Raw genomic sequence first — 19,544 nt, forward strand, 5'->3', positions numbered from 1 at the left:
ACAATTAGACCAATTCGTATATACCAAGGAAACTGTAAACAATAGGTCCCTTAGTTGCCATTAGCTGTATAGGCTATTAAACACAGGGGCTCTGCCTCCAGGCCCCCTATCTGTTAGTCGTCATTTAGGAAGGGGTGAGAGGCCATCACCAAGAAGCCGGGGAAATTTCAAGTCCGTAGCACACCTAGAAGTGGTCTAGTTAGCACACTCATAGCATTTCTCAAGTCTGTCAAATTTGAAGTAAACGGTTCTAATGTCCATACCAATATCTAATGTCCATACTGTTAGTCGTCATTAGTAGATTAGAGTTTAGTCTTTACAATGCAGTCAGTGAAACAGTCAATATTACGTTATATTAATTTCGCAAATATATTTGAGGAGGTTGGCAAGTTAATTTCAAGCTCCACCTTAAAGAACACCTTATAAAAAAATGTTTGCGGTAAGAGAGTATAAAAAAATGTTTGCGGTAAGAGAGAAGTAATAATATATGGGGAGTAGGGTTTGTTATAGTGAAAATGGATATGAAATAACAAATTGTGATATTTTTTCCCCATTGTGGGGTAGTGGCTAATTAGCAGTAGTTAGTAAGTAACGTTACCAGATTGAGTCTTTTGTGCAAGGAAATCAGTAAAAAGAAGACGAATTACTAAGATAAAGTAGAAACTAATAATTTTGTATATTAACATTTTTAGTATAGAACAATTATAGTGAACATTCATATATATTAATTAAAATGTATTAAGTAATATTGGTTTTCATTTCAGATAGCCATAAATTGTATGATAAATTCAGTTCAGCCACGGGAATTGTAGGGACCATCTGTAGATAGGAGAAAGTTATAATTTTGTATATTACAATTTTTAGTATCGAACAATTATAGTAAACATTCATATATATTAATTAAAATATATTAGGTAATATTTGTTTCCCTGTCGGCGCTCCTCAGCTCGTACAGATGACCGTCAAGGGAGTTCTAGATGTGGTCGTTGATCTCCTTGACGTTCACTATCAGAGTCGAGAGGATTGCGCGTCGCGAACACAGATCAGAGTCGAGTAGGACGTTCGCGGGAAAGACGGAATCGACCAAATCAGTCAAAGACGTCACTTGTCTAATCCCGAGCAGCGGAATTAGACTTTGTTCGTTCCGTCCCTCCAAGAAAGTGGTCGAACTGACAGTTCCGTTGCCTACCCTAAGAAGGAATTCGGAATAGGATGTGGAACTACTAGTCCGATGAGCTGTTGTCAGGGCAAACATTTTGAAATGCTGCCACAGATGGGAAGCCCGAAGTGAGACACAAACAATGTCAGTTGGAGTACGAGCGTTCACAACGACAGGCGCGATCTGGCGAAAGTCACCACAACAGAGGAATATTTTACCACCGAATAGCTCACTGGAACGCATGAGGTCTCGCAGGGATCTGTCGAGAACCTCAAAAACGAACCTATGTGCCATAGGGGCCTCATCAAAGACAATGAGCTTTGCGGCCCTGATGAGCTCTGCTCGCTGGGAGCCGTTGGTGATGTTCCAAAAGCCGGTGCTGTCACTGAAGTCGAGTGGCAACCTGAACATGCTGTGCGCTGTAGTCCCACCAGGCATGTTACTCGCGGCGATCCCAGAGCTGGTCTTTCTGTAGCCACCCGGACCGTCGAGAAAAATGATTTTCGACGACGTTCCGCTGGCTGGTGCATTGAGAACGGAGGTAACGTACTCAAATACACGGTTTTGGTCTTCAGAGAGCTTTGGCACCCACTCCTCCACAAACGCTCTCTGTTGATTTTCGCTGTGTAAGAGCAGTTCTCTGCCCAACTCCGTCATGTCATCATGTACATTGGGGAGGCCGTGATCTGCGACGCAAGAGCCCTGCCGACGGAGACTACGATCAATCTCGATGAGACCTAGCTTGTAGGCCAGTTCAACATCGAGAGGGTTACGTTCAATGTGGTCCTCGCAGATGGAATCACGGAAGGCATCCCACAGAAGGGCTGCGGGAGCTCCCATGTTGCAGAGTATCACAAAGAAAGAACGGAGTCTCGGGCCAGTCATGAAAGTGGCGGCCTCGCAACAGCGCGTAGTGGTATTCCTGTTCATCTTGCACCAAGCCGAGATGCCGCGCGACCTCTTGAAAAGTGCGACAGTTTGGTCCGCCACGGGACAGGAGGTCGGCATAACCACGGCAAGGAACAGTCATGACGGGCAGTGATGAAATGAACGCCGTCGGGATGCTCGTACACATCTGCAGTTTTTGGACGCTTTGCGTAAACTACGAATGTTTCATAAAACCCCTGGTATGTCACGTCGTCAAAGAATGAAATGAAATTTGGTATGATGATAGCTTACGCTCTCGATTAACTAGACATATTCTTATCTCAAAGATCTTCTCGGGCTCCGCCCCAGTGGTTCTGAAAATTCCCATGTTAACCATATCAGTATTCATATCTAATGATAGAGTGATCTTAAGTATCTTTGTTATTAACTACCTGTAAGGTTGGTTTATTCTTTGGTCAGAACCGATCAACTAACATAGATCAATGACTAGGGACAGCTGGGCTAGGTTTCTGCCTCTATTTCGTAGCGACTAGTCTATTTTCAACCAATTTTAAACTAGTTCTCATTCATACAAATATTTCACTTGTTATAGAATTGTGTTTTTTAACAACGGTTACATGAAAGATATACTGTGAAGTAAACTGACTAATGTAATAAAAATCAGTCTATCCGTTTTCTAGTACTAACTCAGGAAGTATATGAAAACGCTCAATAAGACTAGTTAATTACAAGTCTTTTTACCCATATCTATGAATTTAGTACGTGTCGATTTACCAGTAAAACAGTGTTCATTGCTATTATACGCTTACTCCTCAGGGGGCACAGCCCTAGGAATCGGAAGAAAATTGTTAACGTAAGTATAGGTCGATATACACACATCAAATTAAAGGTCTTCACTAGTAGATTACGATGCCGTAAATTCAAGCTCAAAAGAATGCCTGAGTAAAAAATGGCAGTCGTTCAAAGATTCAAAATGGCGGATTCAAGAAATCTTTGAACATCTGCCATTTTGCGCAAGATCAACCTTTTGAAGTGCGGTTTGAGGCATTGTATTCTACTAAAAAAGACCTTTAATTTGATGTGCATATTGACCTATGCTTTCATTTAAGATTTTCTTCTGACTCCTTGTGGGCCGTCCCCCTGAAGAGTTATTGGATCACTAAATATGTGTTAAAATATAATTTTATGCCCTGTAACTTTGTACCAAGTATTGTAGCTCTATCTACATTATTTTTTGAAATATTTAACTGTCCTGGGACTTTTTACCACCCTGTATAAGTTACTGATTAAAGTATTGAATACATTATTACGGAAAGTAAATAAGAGAAACGTCTTATAACACTTAAAAGATATATTTACGCTTATACTGTTACTCACAAGACGGTAAATATACAAAAAAGATGGTAAGTGGTGATCGATTTCGATTGGACACTCCAATCATCATCAGACCCAATAGGCGAATCTCATCATTGATAGACTGAAAAGTTTATCTAACGACCTTGGAAAGCCCAACTTCCCAAAACAAGCAAACATTTTTGTTAAGAGAAAGCGGCTGCTATTAGAACTTTGACCTGTTATTCTCATTCTACAACCTAATGTAATCCATTTACAAACAAATAATACAGTTATAAAACATAATTGTCTTGCTGTACATTTAATAAACACTTACTGAAAAAAAAAACATTTAACTAAATTGTTTGTGTTGTTTTAACTTATTTTTAACAGAAATACCAATTAAGCTTTTCAATTATTTTCAAAAACTTCAAACAGTCACCATTTTCGCTAGGGTGGTCCTTTTGAGATGAAACTTGTGGCTCCTTACTCAGAAAAAAATGGCCTTTAAAATGATGTATTATTTACCATAGGCTTCCATTAAAACTTTTTAATGCATCCTCCATAGGACGTTCCCTGTAAGTGGGTTTTTAAATTTCAAGGAGTCGCCATTTTTGCTAGGGTGGTCCTTTTGAGATGAAACTTGTGGCTCCTTACTCAGAAAAAATGGCCTTTAAAATGATGTATCATTTACCATAGGCTTCCATTAAAACTTTTTACTGCATCCTCCACAGGACGTTCCCTATAAGTGGTAAAAAATTTCACAAGGCACCAAAAGATAGGTAAAACCATAGTATATCCGTACACAAAATATCAGTTGTTTTTCTTTAACCACCTACCAGATATAATGTTGGTTCCAGACATTTTCAACACCCATAGGTTCTATCCTAACTTGTTTCAGTAGTAACACCGCTTCATCAGAGATATTTGGGTACAACTCTTTTGTTTTAAAAACGTTAACAAACACTTTGTTTATTCATACCACGTTCTTTCCAAACACCATGAACCTCATATTTTCATTGAACATATTTTCAATTCGTCTCGCAAAGCAAAAGAAACCATCTGAAGGGATGCTAAAATCCCTTTTGGATATGGACTAATTTATAATGAATGAATACAATTTGCTTACTTTAATACTTTAGATCTACATTAGAAAGAAGGATATACCTAGACCTCAATCAGATAACATTTATTATTTACATCGAACAACTAATAAAAAGTAGCCTTATCAAATTCAATTTTCAACTGTTTCTTGTTTTCAATCTTACTGTGATTAAACATTATCCTGAAGGGTCAGCTGTTAAATGACAGTTCACATTTAAGCGTTATAAAGAAATTTGGTCAGCAGCACTGGATCTTTCAAAGCAAACTCTAGAAATAAATAAAACGCAGGGGACAAAACCTTATAATAACCTTTTTTGATACCATTCGTCCCTCTGCTGGATCATAACTAAGCTTTAATCATGCCTCAATTATTGTAAAAATTTGCTTTGTAGGACGACAAAAAAAATTGATTTTACAGAGAAACCCCCTAATGTTTTAAGTATAGATTCAATATTTAATCACTGGTGATACATAAATACAGATAGCACAAGACTAGACAAACTGTTTAGCTGAGAGAGGAATAAGCTGATAGATAGTAAGTAACAATGTTTATAACACTTTTTGAAATAAATTGAAACATAGGGAATAGCTATGTCCACACTCCTGCGCTTTCAATTTCAATGTGCCTTTCAGCTTTAAATTCAATATTCAATTCAACATGCATCAACGCAAACAATATCGCATGCGCCTTGAGGCATGCCTTTTAGCTGTCCACACTCAATTTTATTTTAGTTTATTAATTCTCTTAATGTAATCTTAATTTATTCAATTTATTTTAATTTTTTTATTACTCCATATGTCCCGCTAACATAAATAAGAGCAACAATCTTCTATGAATTCTGAGGTTTCTTAGTTATTCAATATGTTTCACAACTGCAACACGGACGACTTGTCAAAAATGTAAAGCAAAGCAGTTGCAAGTTGAAACGCACAGAAATCCAAGGCTGGTGGATTGTCTTGCGCTACGCTGTGCGCTATGGAATGGAGACCCTTCCGACTCATTTCGTGCATGCTTTGAGGCAAGCGTCACTTGCGTCCATCTGCATCAAGGCATGCGTTAAGAGGCATGCGCTTGGCGCACACAAAAGCGCACGAGTGTGGACATAGCTAATGTAATATTAATTCACTAAGGGTAACATCAAACACATTAACCACAGTTAAAATTTATTGTCAAACTGTAATGTCATTGTAAAATGTTTTAAAGCAACAGTTATAATACTCCTTGAGATATTATGTAACATATTTACATAGTTTAGTAATACTATACCTCAAACTATAAGATATAATGACACATCTGTTATACATGTTTTATTCAATAATTGAAATTTCCTATAATATACATTATTAAATAACCCATAATACTTTATGGCACATAACTATTTACAAAAGTCAGAGACAGTAGTTAATTGCTTAAAATTACCTTTGGGATTACTCTGTGTATTCTATAAGTTTCCACAAATACAAGACTTTATATATGTAACTGCTATAAACTAGTTTCATGTGGAGTCTCTTTGGAGTTCTCTGTCCCTAGTCCACTGCTTTCTCCAGACATTTCAGGACCGAAGCGTTTGTTTGGTATGAATCCGCTCACCTCCGCTCCACGTTTCCTGTGTCGTCCATCAATATAACCGGAGGAATCCGATGACTCATTAGGAAGGTTTCCATCGAGAACGTAGAGCAGAGATTCGCTGAGCGGGGAGTGAGGGATTTCATCATGTGATAAGTCTTCAAGTCTCCCCTCAGAGGAAGGGTCGTAATCTCCAGTTCTGCTAGAGAAGCTTAGGTCCACAGGACTGGCTGTCAACACACTGCGACTGGACAGATACTCCTTGAAGGCTCCAGCCAGTGACTCTCCCGTATCACTGTCATCCTACAACATACAATAGATTAGGGATGTGTCGAATCTGAATCTCGATTCCACCGAATTCTAAGAAAAGATTCGGATTTGAGATTCGATTAACAAGTTTCGAGAATCGAATCTCGGGTCCGCTGTCAGAATCAGACTTGCCGCCAGCTCTATAATAACGTGTAGCAGCAGTGTCGATCCACGCATAGCTCCACTCTGTCTCAAAACTCAAGGCCATCACTTGAATTACATCCTAGTCGAATATTAATCCATTGTACTCATTGTAGGTACATGGGGATAGGCTGAGGCCGATAACAGAATTTCTTGATTTGATACCAGTTCTGAAATATTACTCACAATTATTGATACAGATTCCACATAAAAACTCTTTTTTAAGGATGTTGCCATGGTCAATGTTTTGTTGAACGTTCGTTTAAATTCTGAATCAGGCAACCGGCGTAGTTCATGCCGGCCCAAAATGATCATGCGCTCTCACTTATTTATTGTTTTCAAGTATGATAAACAGAATCAGGGAACCGCTCTTTCTCTTTACAAAACTAAAGTCTTAGACTAAAAACTTCCAAATAGAAGTAGCACAGGCACGGCAACTCTACTAGAAAATCGAGACGCTGTAAAATGTTGTTATGTACCACTAGAAGAATCAACCAAATCAATGGCGGTTGGCTTAATTGCAGTCCCACAATCTCCTAGTTCAAAAGTACTATTCCCAGGGCCGTCCCGGGGTTACGGCTAACTAGAGCATTGAATGGTCCCCTGAAATCCATCCATCATTCGGATTTTCCATGATTTTCCATGACTTCTTGCCTATTTCCATGACTTTCAATGACCAAAATTTTTGTCCATGGCTATCCCTGACTTTCCAGAATGTGGACACCCTGACTGTTAAAATAAGGCTAACTTTTTTCTTGCAAAAGCCAATTTAAAGTATGGGATTCATTTGACACTAGCCATTAAATTAGACAAACGTAGAGTATTAGATTTGATGTCTACAAAGATACTCTTGTACTATGGTGTACCTGGTCCCAGGAAGGGTCATCCTTGAGTCCCCAGGTGAGGTTGGCCAAGTGACAGATGTTTGAGGCGGAGACAGCAACCACAGGCTTGCGACTACGAGGAGTCATCATTGTCTCCTGCAAAATGAAATTATCCTTAGTACAATAACTGTACAGTGACTACTGACAATTCCCTTTCATTGGGCCTATTATCTTAAGGTTAACAAGTTTAAATGTTTTACAGATTGGTTTAAAAATTTCAATTACCCTTACTTTTTAAGATTATTGATCATATGTTAAACACAATCACAATGTATTCTTTCTTGTTGATGCATCCAGTGAGGCTTAAACTTGTACTGATTATTACAGTAGTTTATCTTATGACCACTGAGGTTTTGGTCAAGCCAAAAAAGTTATCTATACTGTGAAAACAGTATTATAAACTATTACTCGTATGCTCCCTTATCATGTTATCATAACCAGTTTTATAAATTATACGTAAATTATAAAATCATTTTACCATTTTGCTTTAAAATCAGTAAATTAATTTAAAAACAAATTTATAGTTTTAAAATAGTGATCAGGAGGCTAAAATGTAATAAACCGAATACCAGTATGCATTTCTCAATAAATTATAACTTGTACATTTTATTTTAAATTTTAAAATTTTGAATAAAATTCAGTGGAAATTTAATTTCTATTAAATTTAAATTGGAATGGGACCATACATCTGTGGTCTGCCAACTACTTAAATCTATATATAAACTAATGTTTAACAGGGTGTCCGTCCACCAGGCCAACCACAAAAAATGCATGAGTAATTCCAGGAAGTTCAGGTCGTACTTTTCATATTTAACTTTCCAACACGTTTTTGCGCAAACTCCCGCAATGCTGTTTTGGTGCTAACATAGTTAACTATGTTATTTATCGGAAAAAGCATTCTCAGTTAAAGAAACAAAATTTATGATTACTGTAATATTGACTGAAACAAGTATGAAATTTGTATATATTACTGATTAAATAATCTGAAAAGTAAAAATTAATTCTTAAACCTGCAATTTATCAACAAATTCTTAAAAATAGTGATATGTCGATAGTAAAATTTATCAAATCTCTGTGCAGACACCTGAAAAATTGATTCTTAATACTGATACTGTAATTTTAATTTTTTCCAAATTTTCTGTAAGGATGTACTACACCAACACCTATCTTTATGTACTTTCATATACTATGTAATTTTTTTGAGTTATGTGTTTTTTTTTTCAAGTGGCCTACAGACATAATTTAATTAATGCAGAAATAACAAAAATTTTACATAGCCAAATTAAGTTTTAAACCCTTCTAAACACATTAAATAAATACCACGTTAAAGGTAAATTAAGATATTACAAAAAATATAAATATAAAACTTTCTAGAAGTGTACCTTTTTGATATTTTTTGGTCAAGCCAAACTCGAATCTACCACTGTTGTAGAGACACCATCATAATTTTCCGCAATAAATGCAAAATCCCGAATATCTCCCTCAGTAACGGAAACATCACCACTGTCTTCCGTGGTCGTGACAAAATCCTGATATTGTTCAGCGGTTATGGAAACATTATCATTGTCTCCCACACTCACAGAAAATTTATCATCATCTTCCTCGATTGTAGCTTAAGTCTAATAATTTCCCTCGGTCATCTTCATCAAGCAATAATTTTTGGATATCATCATCGTTTTCAGCAGTCACGGAAACATTATCGTCCGCATGCGCGATCTCGGCAAAATCACTAACATATCCCACGGCCGTTTGGACATCATCATGGTCTCCTGCGGTCACGGAAACGTCTTCGTCATCTCCTGTGATCAGGGAATCGTCATCGTCATCATGCGCAATCACGGTTGAAAAAAAATCACGCCTAATTCCTGGTTTTCCCAGTCGGTGGACACCCTGTTTAAGTAGGTACATAAAACTTTAAAATTCATGCCATAGGATGCAAAGCTTATAAACACATGCATAAACAATTTAAAATGAATACAATAAGAATGGAATTTAAAATGCAATACAATAAGAGATTAAGTAGAGGATAGGTAGAACTGTGGTTAATATACAAATGTGGAAAGGGGAGGGGAAATCCATTATGGTTCTAAAATCGTGACTAAATATTTTAAATTACAGTTTGGGTTCAGCGGATTAAAATGAGGGATATTGTTTTAAAAAGTTGGTTTTGGTTCCATGTGCACCTGCGTTATATTACAGGTAGTAAAGATTGGTTGGTATTTTCTTATTTCTGTAACTTCTGGTCACCAACAAATGTGATTTTGTCAATAAGTGATAGGCACAATGTTGTTATCAATAGTTTTTTACAAATTTATATGCTGTTGAAGCATTTGTCTCCTAGACAAAATAAACAGAACCGCAAAATATACTAATAGTTTCTTTAACTATAAAACACAACCAAACATTTTCATGCTATTAAAACTTGTAATAAAATGTAATTTTTCAAAATCAAAATAGTTTGTCATTATACAATTTATGTGTTTTATAGAGTTCAGCTACTTTTAGGAATACTTTCAAGTTTCAATTATAACTACTGAATAAAATCTAACAATACAGTACACTAATAACTCAAAAATCTAACAAAAAATTGACAATAAAATGTAAATTTGGAAGTTTTTTAAAATCTACAGGTCATTTAATTTCTGTTTGTAATTGAAAGGTAGGCCTAATGACTAAAGGCTAATACAAACTCTTCTAAACATAATGCTACTGAAGCGTCGCAACTAAAAGACAAATGTAGAAGTTTCCTCCTTACCCTACTAGAGTCCAGATTAACAAGAGGGTAATTTCTGATTCTATAAAAGTTGTGGGTAGCAGCTCTACTAGGTCTTGTGAGATTTACCTGCATGGCTTTTGACATCCGCTGAGTTGAGAGAGTGATAGGACTCATGTCATTAGGGGAGGGAGAGAGAAGACAATTGTTACAGGCAGGCGTGCTAGTTAGTAGAGCAGAGTAACGGTTAGTCATTGGAGGGGTGAGGGGTGCTTTACTCACAGACAACTTTCGGTGCTTCATCAAACTAGGGTTACAAGGGGTGAAAAACGGACTGTTTTCCTTTTCAGGAATAGGAACAGGAGAATTGAGGATGGAAACATCTGGCTTGTCTTCTAGTTCAACTTTAGGCTTCGATACATCAATGTCTTCTACAATCCTTTCATTTAGAGGCGAGGATGACTGTTCGGCTTCAATATTGTCACAACTCTTGCCAGATTTTAACCTTTGGAAGCATTTTGGTGTTTTTGATTCTGGACTCTACAAAGAAATATTTAAGGTGTCAGGTAAACTCATGCATAAGCTGTTAAAACTACACTAAACTTCTAGTATGAGCCCGTTCATTCAAGAGAAGAGAGAACTTAGTTTTTTCTTAGGGTAACTATCAAGATCAAATTATATTAATAGGCCCTGGAAATTTTTACAAAATTATACTTGCAAAGTCGTCTTTTTAAGCACTTTGACAAATAAAAAGTTTCATCTCTTTCATTTAAAACGGGGTTCAAGTAAAAAACTCCCATTTCGGGTTGGTATAATTTTGAGTTGTTATTTTCTTATTGGTTTAAAAACAAAAACTGATAAGATTTGTAAAATAGCCTAAGAAAACCACTCTGAAGTTTATTCTTAAGGGCAAGGCTGACTCGATCACCTCAGGTTGCGTCACCCCAGCACCACTATCGAAAAAAATTTTGTATCTGCACTTTTGGTTGCTACATTATATTATGTTATTTTCATTCATTTCAACCAAAATCTTTACTTATTTAAAGCGAGAGTAAGGCCTATAAGTGTGAAATCTTCCTCAGCTCGCGAGGTCTGGAGCGGCTGCTCTACTCAAGGACGGCACTCTTCATATTGTAAGAGGAGAAAATATTAAATGGATACTCAGTATGGTATATGGGTAAATATAAGCTGTTAAACAATTCATCTATATATCTAATTCCGTAAGCACAAAATTTTACAATGAAATTGTGAGCAAACGGGAGGCCGTAGAAAGCTGGGAGAGGTCTCATTTTAAAGGTCTAGGCATGAAATTTTGGGGAAAATTATTCATTTTTCTTAATTATGCACCAAAAGGTTGTTAGGAAATAAAACAATTCACATTTAAATATCATGGAAATCTAATTTGATGTCTTTTTATTTAGTGCAATCACAGCTGTGATAATATAAATTGAAAAAAATATGACCACACCTGAATGTGCATTATTTTGTTATTGTAAAATTGTTAGTGAAGTAGTAAACAAACACAAAGTGAAAATTAGATAAAATCTTTTGAACAAACAATTTGATACTTTTAAACTCACTTACATACTTTACAATGGCTTGCGCAGTAATGATGTATAATGTCGGAAGACTACCACTCAGGGGTATATTGTTCCTCGAAATGAGAACTACAGGCACCAGATTTGGCACGATATTAATGGAAGAAGAATAAATGAGCATCGGATGAACATGAAGTTATTGTGGTGAATTGCGCAATTTGATTTGGTGAAATTGTAGCGAACCTTCACAAAAGTTGGCATTTATTTGAAAATCCCAGTGTTTATCCATGGTCAACTTTATGTTGCTTTTAGATGTGTAAAGAGGCCAGACGATGTTAAAATAATACTATAACCGAATTTAAAGAACAAGGAATCAACCAAAATGGATACCATACAACAAATGTTGTTTCAGAGAGATTTTGTTATAGAATTAGCATTTTAAAATTTGGATGATGACATTATCTCTATGTGTTTTTCTAAGTGAATTTGTCTATATTTAAAGAAATCTATATAGATTTAATTAATAGTCATGAAGATTGTTATTGGAAAATGTTCCTTAGTTTTATTATGATTTGAAAGTTTATATTATAAACACACCGCATGTCCTTTGGAATTTGTATTTTAAACAGAGCAGACATCAAAACGCATTATGCAGGTATGTAATAACTATTATACATATCATAATAAAAAAGTTAAATGATAGGCCTAATTCAAGGTAGGGTAACCCATGGGACTAATAATTTGTACCAAATAATTACTAGAATATAGGGGCTATTGCCCCTACAAGCCACTAGTTATTACTAAATTCTCATTTTTAGACACACTTAAAAGTAAATGTAGACAAAATATTAAGGGTCTCCATAAAAAATTGAAACTGAAATTCGCCGTTTATCCACCACTGTTTTTCATGGTCATATTTGCATATTTTGTGATAATGGTGAAGGTGAGTCAGGGGGTTTAGGCCGGGTACGTAGGTGAAATCATGGCGGCATTGCAGGTAGTGAACTCTACATGGTGAGACAAATGGAGCTGTTAAACAGTTAAGCGAAGTTAGCCGTTTCTCCTTCTTATATAAATCAAAACTGACACTCAACATAGTAAAGAAATAACCTAAAAAGAAAAAAAACTAATACAAGATAGACCTATGACTTAAAGACAGACACATCTAACCATATTTGTTTATTTTTATACACAATAGACTATTATAAAGGGTGATCCAGTTAGAGGTTACAATTAAAAAATAAATAATATGTATTGTAGTTTACTTACAAGGTATTTTTTTATTTATACACATTTATTAAAGATTGACATTACACATGAAAAATAATATACCGTCAAATGACCGCCATGTGAATCCCTGCAGACGTCAGCCCTTTTGATGAAATTTTCCATCACTTTCTCGATCATTTGTTGTGGAATTTGATGGATTACTCTGCGAATCTCGACCTTCAGCTCCAGAATCGAGTTGGGCGTGTTTGCGAAAACCTTCTGCTTCAAATATCCCCGAAGGAAATAGTCCATTGGTGTGAGGTCACATGATCTTGCTGGCCAATGCTGATCACCGAAACGAGAGATTAGACGGCCGGGAAACTTTGTGTGCAACAACTGCACTGTTTCTTGTGCTGTATGACAAGTGGCTCCATCTTGTTGAAACCACAAGTCGTACAACTCGTTATTGACAACCAATTCTTCTAACTGCCAAATATAATATATATTCTTTGCTGCCAAAAATAATCGCTTATCATCTCCCGATAACGTTCTCCATTGACTGTAACTGCATCGCCATGGTCATTTTCAAAAAAGTAAGGGCCAATCACGCCGCCAACACACAATCCACACCAAACAGTTACCTTTTTTGGATGCATTTCTTTCCGGTGAATAGCATGAAGATTTTCAGTTCCCCAAATGCGGCAGTTTTGTTTGTTTACATAGCCATTGATATAAAAATGAGCTTCATCAGAAAAGATGATTTTGTTCACAAAATTGTCATCACGTTGATTATTCTCCAACACCCACTTAACAAATTCAAGCCTCTGTTGGTGATCTCCCGGTTTCAATTCATCAAAATGCGCTGAGTTGTACCGTAGGAAAAGCCTAATTGCTGGGAACGATGACGAATTGAGGTTGACGGATTTTCTCGAACACTGGCACTTGTTGCAGCGATATTTTCCACTGATCGGCCACTCTGAGGGCGTACTGGTCTTTTAACATCTAACACTGAACCCGTCACATTAAATTTATCAATCAGTTTTCTAATCGCCGTGTTTTACAATAAAAACACGTTCTTCATTCGAATAACGCTCCATAACAACAAATGTCAAAACACAACAATGCCCAATAACAAAACATCAGCTGTTTGTCTTGCATACGGAACCAGTGCTACCAACTTAAAATTGTAACCTCTAACTGGATCACCCTTTATTTAACCTTGGTATACGCTGTTAAATCTGCAAATATAGGTACAGATAAATAACTGATAAAGAATAAATGCCTATTCCATTTTTACTTGTTTCCCATAAACATAGTAATATTGAGAAAGTATTATTTTTGCCAAAATTGTTTGGTTTGAGTTTTGGGAGGATATATCAATTTTGGATCCCCCTGAACCCAAAAAAGTGGTTTTGGTTTTTGAAGTGATGTCTGTGTGTGTCTGTATATGTTTGTGTGGATGTATACAGAGCTTCAGACTACACCTGTGGTCCGATTTTGATGGAATTTGGTATGTGTGTACTAAATCATAATATCTCCATTGTTTTTTCTTCATTCTTTGAAATTTTGATTTTTATGGTGGTTATCTAAGAAAATAGTAGAAAAAATTGATTTTTACAGAAACAGCTTGATAGATTTTTACTAAAATTTAATGCGTAATAGCATTGACTATATAACACTACTAGATTGAAAACCCCATGCATTTGGTTGTGAACAAGCAATCAGCACACTCTGGCGGGAAGGGGCGATTATAGCACTGACGTCACTGACCAGTAGGTGCTGCCACGATGTGGCGGGCAATGAAAACATAGTGCTGTCTGCTGTTACGACGCAATGAACAGACAGCCGACAGCTGAGCCATGCTACCCGCGCCCACGTGACTTGCCGGAACTGCACATCCACGCCCCGCTCGCCTCGAATTTGTGTTGTTAGAATTGAAGCGCGACTGATCATTAATTTAACTGCTTCGCTAAGAATCTGAGATATTAGACAGGGACTCGTATCCTAATATTTATCGTGATATTTTAGTGGTTAGTGAATTTGATTGATAAAAAAGATGTCCTGTAGATATGTATGAATTTCCTATCTAATCACATTTAAAACGCCGATGAGAATAACTTAAATACAAATTTGCGTAATCAAACGCGTCATGTTGTAAATGTTTTGTTGTAAGAATTTATAATAAATATTTAATTGGAATTGAGAAATTGTGATATTTTATCAATAAATAAATAAATTGATTTATCCACATATCACAATTAAATTTTAATCTAGTAAGTATAGTAGAATACATCCACCTAACACTTTGAAACTAGTGAACGAGCTTAAAATAACGACCACACAAAACGCCCAAAGCAAATAAAAACTGCAAAATGTGCTCAGAGAAAAAAAGAAAGTGAAATGACAGAACATGGGGGGTGGCAGAGCGTTCGTTCGGTTCGGGTAAGGGCATTGCCTTCACACAATACCCGACAACCCCTAGGCTACACTATGATTTACAACATCTGTCTGCTATAGGGAAAAAGGCACCAGTTGATGTGTCAGTAATATGAGACATTGCTGCTGTAAAACGGGGTTAAATATTTGATAGGCCTATGGTAAGCCTCAGTTTTAATTTAGAAGTGTGATATAACTGTTACACGTCCTTTAGTTCCGTTATCAGCCAATTTTATATTTATAATTAACTATCGCCATAGGGTCTCAGCCTGTGATCGATTTACTTTTTCGTTTCGATGTCCCCAGAGACCAGAACTCCATCCTTTCTCATTAAAAAATATGTATCTATACTACAGTATTATAAAACGTGGTGGTGAGAGTCAGTCTCCACTATATCACATCCATTTTTTTCAACCGCTAAAAATGTTAAACCGATGTAGTCAATATGAAGACCTATGAACGTTTTAGGTTTATTAACTACCCTTACTTGGACAAATGTCGTACGTGGAAAGTCTATTAAAACTGTGTAGTGGGGAAAATATCATAATTAATTTGGTTCTAAAACATGTTACTATTATTATACGGACTTTAAAAAAAAATAATACTGCAAGCTAAATGTTAATTATTATTACTTTAAACGGTAGGAGTTGATCCAACTCCAGAAACGTTGAGTATCCCAAAACACAAGAAACATTGATGAAGTTCAAATAATAATAATGGTGTAACAATAGTCTTGTGAATATTTGTTTACGAAACCAGTAGGGACCTGTACAAAGTTTCTGTGTTTTGGACGATTTTGATATTGTGATATCAAATTTACACTGCTTAACGTATAATTGAAATAGCCTTCAAAATACACAGCCTTTTATAATACTATATGTTTATAAATGTTCACAAATCAATGGGAAAAAATAACCAAAATGGGTATTTGAATTTTTTACCAGCGGGAATATATTACAAACAATTAAAAATCCGAAACGACCTTCACCCCCAACATGGTGATTTATTATATCACAAGTGTGTTTCATACATAATTGAAGTTCATTACCTAAACAATATCCTTTGTTTGGTGATTTCAGAGATAGAATTATGTTATGTGATATGAATGTATGTTATGTGATTGTGGCCAATTAACAATAATTGTGTTGATAATGTTACTTCTTGTAATATTATATTGAAATACAACTTATATCGTACTATATCTCAATGAATGCACTTTGAAAAACTACGCTATTAAGTAAAATTTGTTTACTTTTAAAGTTTTAGTAACACACATCTAAACACATCTAATAATTTGTACTTTACGTTTTCTTACCGCGGCAAGACCTGTATTTGTTTTTTTTTTGTTTTTAGCGAATTTACTTGAATGAGTTCGCGAACCAGCATGATCGGACCATGGGAACGGGGCTTTACGGGGGGTTTTATGGGGTAAAAATTGGTTTTTCTCACTTTTGACCCTCAAAACACAAAATTTTCCAATTTCTCTTTAGACCGTTTTAAAGAGCTTAAAAAACAATTAATTTAGTATATAAATGTATTTTTGTTCGATTAATAGTAACGGAGAAAATTAAAAAAAATTGTAAATTTAAAATTCCCATGTTATTTTTATGGAGAATATTGTCAAAAGTTGTAGTTTGCTTGTTTATGGATATATTTTGTATTTTGATTTATTTATTTATTTTGTACTAAGCTATCAATATTTTACAAAAAAACACACTTTATTAGTTTCCTTGTAGCAGCAAACCTAGGTACTCGTTAAACCTAATGTTATTAAAATAGATTTAATTGAAAATCAATTAAGACAAATGGAAATTCGCTTAGTCGGCAGGTTTGCTGCGGCGGGGGTATTTGTAAGTCTCAGTTATCTTTCAGAGGTACAGTATAAGTATTAAACTTTATGGGCTTTATTTAAAAAGTGATTCACATATTTCATTTTAGGTAACACATTTATTTAATTTAATTAAATAAACACAAATGCATAGTATTTTTAATATAATTATTTAAAAATTATAAGCCAATTCAACTAACCTCCTCAGTGCCTAAAATATAAAAAATCGTCTACAATATAAACTATATTCGCGATTTAAATTATTCAATCGTTGATTCACTATTTTTTTGCTTTTATTAACTGTAGATATGTGCTTTGTTCTTTGTGCATGTTATTATTTATACATTTTCATTACTATTTACACTCATTATATTCATGGTTATACGTAATAAATACTATTTTTACACAATTTTTTTAAATTTCATTTACCACTATTTCAATTTAAGTATCACATCACTTTGTAAAAAGTGTAATGCAAAATGCCTGAATTATTTTGCAATGCAGATTTGTCACATTATTTTTCAAACCAGATAACGAGAACCCCAGCGTATGCAGGAGTATATTTTCTTTTAACGCATTAAAAAAACATTTATTTGTATGCAGCAGAACAAAATTTTTGACCAGGGTGTTTTATATTTTTATACATTGGGTTGTCTGTAGCTGCCGATGTGGGGTCTTCATTTGCTAAATCATAGGGTCATAAACGAGGGATCGTACACTTTCACCGTACCACAGCTTACAAAAGCCGAGATATCCTCGCGGTCACGTCCCTGTGGGCATTGACTATGCAGCGGGGGTGTTTTACAGTCTGGGAGATCCAAACAACAGTTTGGACTCAACAAGTTTTCTTTGTACTGTACATAAGCAAATAATAAATCATTTTTCTGTTAATTCAATTTATCTTTCGATTATGTGTTTGGAGTAAAGAAATTACTAACCTTCACTAAGCGTTGTTATTGTTAAAGATTTTTACGATGATCATTTTTAGAATGAATACATTTTGCACTATTTGCTTTAGAATTATAAGGACCATCCATCACAGAAGAATTTCAATCAGAATTGATTTTTTTTTCAAAAATCCATTTCTCGGTTTTGTCATAGTTTTATGGGAAAATAACATAAGTTTCAAGAACTTTTGAACCGTAGTTTTTACCGGAATATGGGGCTGCACTAGATGTTGTTAAGAATAAAAAGGATTATCACATACGAGTACTTAATTCAATCAAAACAGGGGTTTTCTTTAGAAATTAAAATTTTTTCTTGTATTAAGGGATATTTTGTTGAAATACCATAATTTACAATGGAATTTTAACCGTAATTTTTACAGAAATTGGAGTTGTACTATTTTGTTCTAAGTTACAACATACTACAGTACTATTTTTTTCAAAATCGTTCAGTGATTTCAGACATCAATTTAGTGGATATATCCACTCAAAACTCATACTCGAAAATTTTGGGGTAAACAATACTTTATCTATGTACTAACTAATATGGGGAGAAATTAAAAATAAGTTGTCAAAGATTTGCTATACCCTCCTGAATAAACTCGTACCGTACCAAGCATACGGACGGTACGTGCAAATGAGTGAACAAAACGCGGTATCGCGCGCCAGGGTGTCTACTACATTCTGGATAAAAAATTCATGGACAATTCCCGTACATTTAAGGACCTTTGTCGGCGTGATTGCAGAATAATATTCCTGATTTGTCAAACTGTATTAATCTTGTTCTTCGTAGTTGTTCCAGAGAGAAAAGTAAATAATAATAGACAAGAATTAAATTTCAAAATAGAAACTTATTGAAAGTAAACAAACATATACTTTAGGTACAGCTTTTATAGTGTAACAGAAAATGCAATCATTGTCTCCTGCAATAGCGACAAAATCCTAAATATCTCCATCGGTCACGGAAACATCATAACATAGCTTATCCGATCCAGGCGGATTAATTTGGCATTATTCACCCTGGCACAACGTTAGGTTCTCGACTACTTTTGAAAAAAAAATCTTTAATGCATAATGAATATATTGTAACTCGGTTCTAGGTACAAAATCGGTATGGTAAGCGGCTACCAGTAAGCACAGAGTAAGATTATTGTCTTTTCATCTGCAAAGTTAATATCGACACATAGCAATCATTACTTTATCTTAGGCTCAATTACATTTTCTTAGTAATTTTACAGCACTTTCAAAGAATCAAAATACCCAGGCCTAGACCTAACTATTTAGGAGGGCCTATATTAACTGAGTAACAAACAATGAGGTTATAATATCAGCAAAGTCACTACAAACAATATCATCATTCTAGTTCATAAGATTTAGATTGCTTAAAGCATACAACTCAATAAATAAATATGGGAAATAAAAAAAATTGAAACCTGACTGCCAACAATGTACAAAGATACAGAAAATGCTATGACATCATTTGAAACCAAGT

The 19,544-nt window shown here is 35.2% G+C and overlaps 2 protein-coding genes across 4 annotated transcripts in view; both read right to left on the minus strand.

Moving 5' to 3' along the window:
• Window positions 1-973: 973 nt before the first annotated feature.
• On the minus strand, window positions 974-2,167 carry LOC128982391 (ATP-dependent DNA helicase PIF1-like). The gene has a single exon (XM_054401350.1). It carries the CDS (start codon window positions 2,165-2,167, stop codon window positions 974-976), a length of 1,194 nt encoding a protein of 397 aa, XP_054257325.1.
• Window positions 2,168-5,635: 3,468 nt separating this feature from the next.
• LOC128982392 (rho GTPase-activating protein 19-like) overlaps window positions 5,636-19,544 on the minus strand; it is a 38,556-nt gene continuing 24,647 nt past the window's right edge. The window contains exons 9-11 of one of the 3 annotated variants that reach the window (XM_054401351.1): window positions 10,227-10,637; window positions 7,367-7,480; window positions 5,636-6,353 (exon numbers count right to left, since the gene is read on the minus strand). In XM_054401351.1, coding sequence (XP_054257326.1) covers window positions 5,967-6,353; window positions 7,367-7,480; window positions 10,227-10,637 — 912 coding nt within the window. In that variant the 3' untranslated portion in view covers window positions 5,636-5,966. The remainder of the gene's footprint in view (window positions 6,354-7,366; window positions 7,481-10,226; window positions 10,638-19,544) is intronic. The other 2 variants (XM_054401352.1, XM_054401353.1) reach the window with 2 other exon arrangements.

This window comes from Macrosteles quadrilineatus, unplaced genomic scaffold (genome assembly GCF_028750875.1).
Source record: "Macrosteles quadrilineatus isolate MER2022 unplaced genomic scaffold, UCM_ALF_1.0 Scaffold_241__1_contigs__length_143872, whole genome shotgun sequence".
In the NCBI taxonomy this organism is placed as follows: Eukaryota; Metazoa; Arthropoda; class Insecta; order Hemiptera; family Cicadellidae; genus Macrosteles; species Macrosteles quadrilineatus.

Coding starts and splice junctions, on each gene's coding strand:
- LOC128982391 (XM_054401350.1), bottom strand. CDS start 2,167: ATGCCGACCTCCTGTCCCGTGGCGGACCAAACTGTCGCACTTTTCAAG.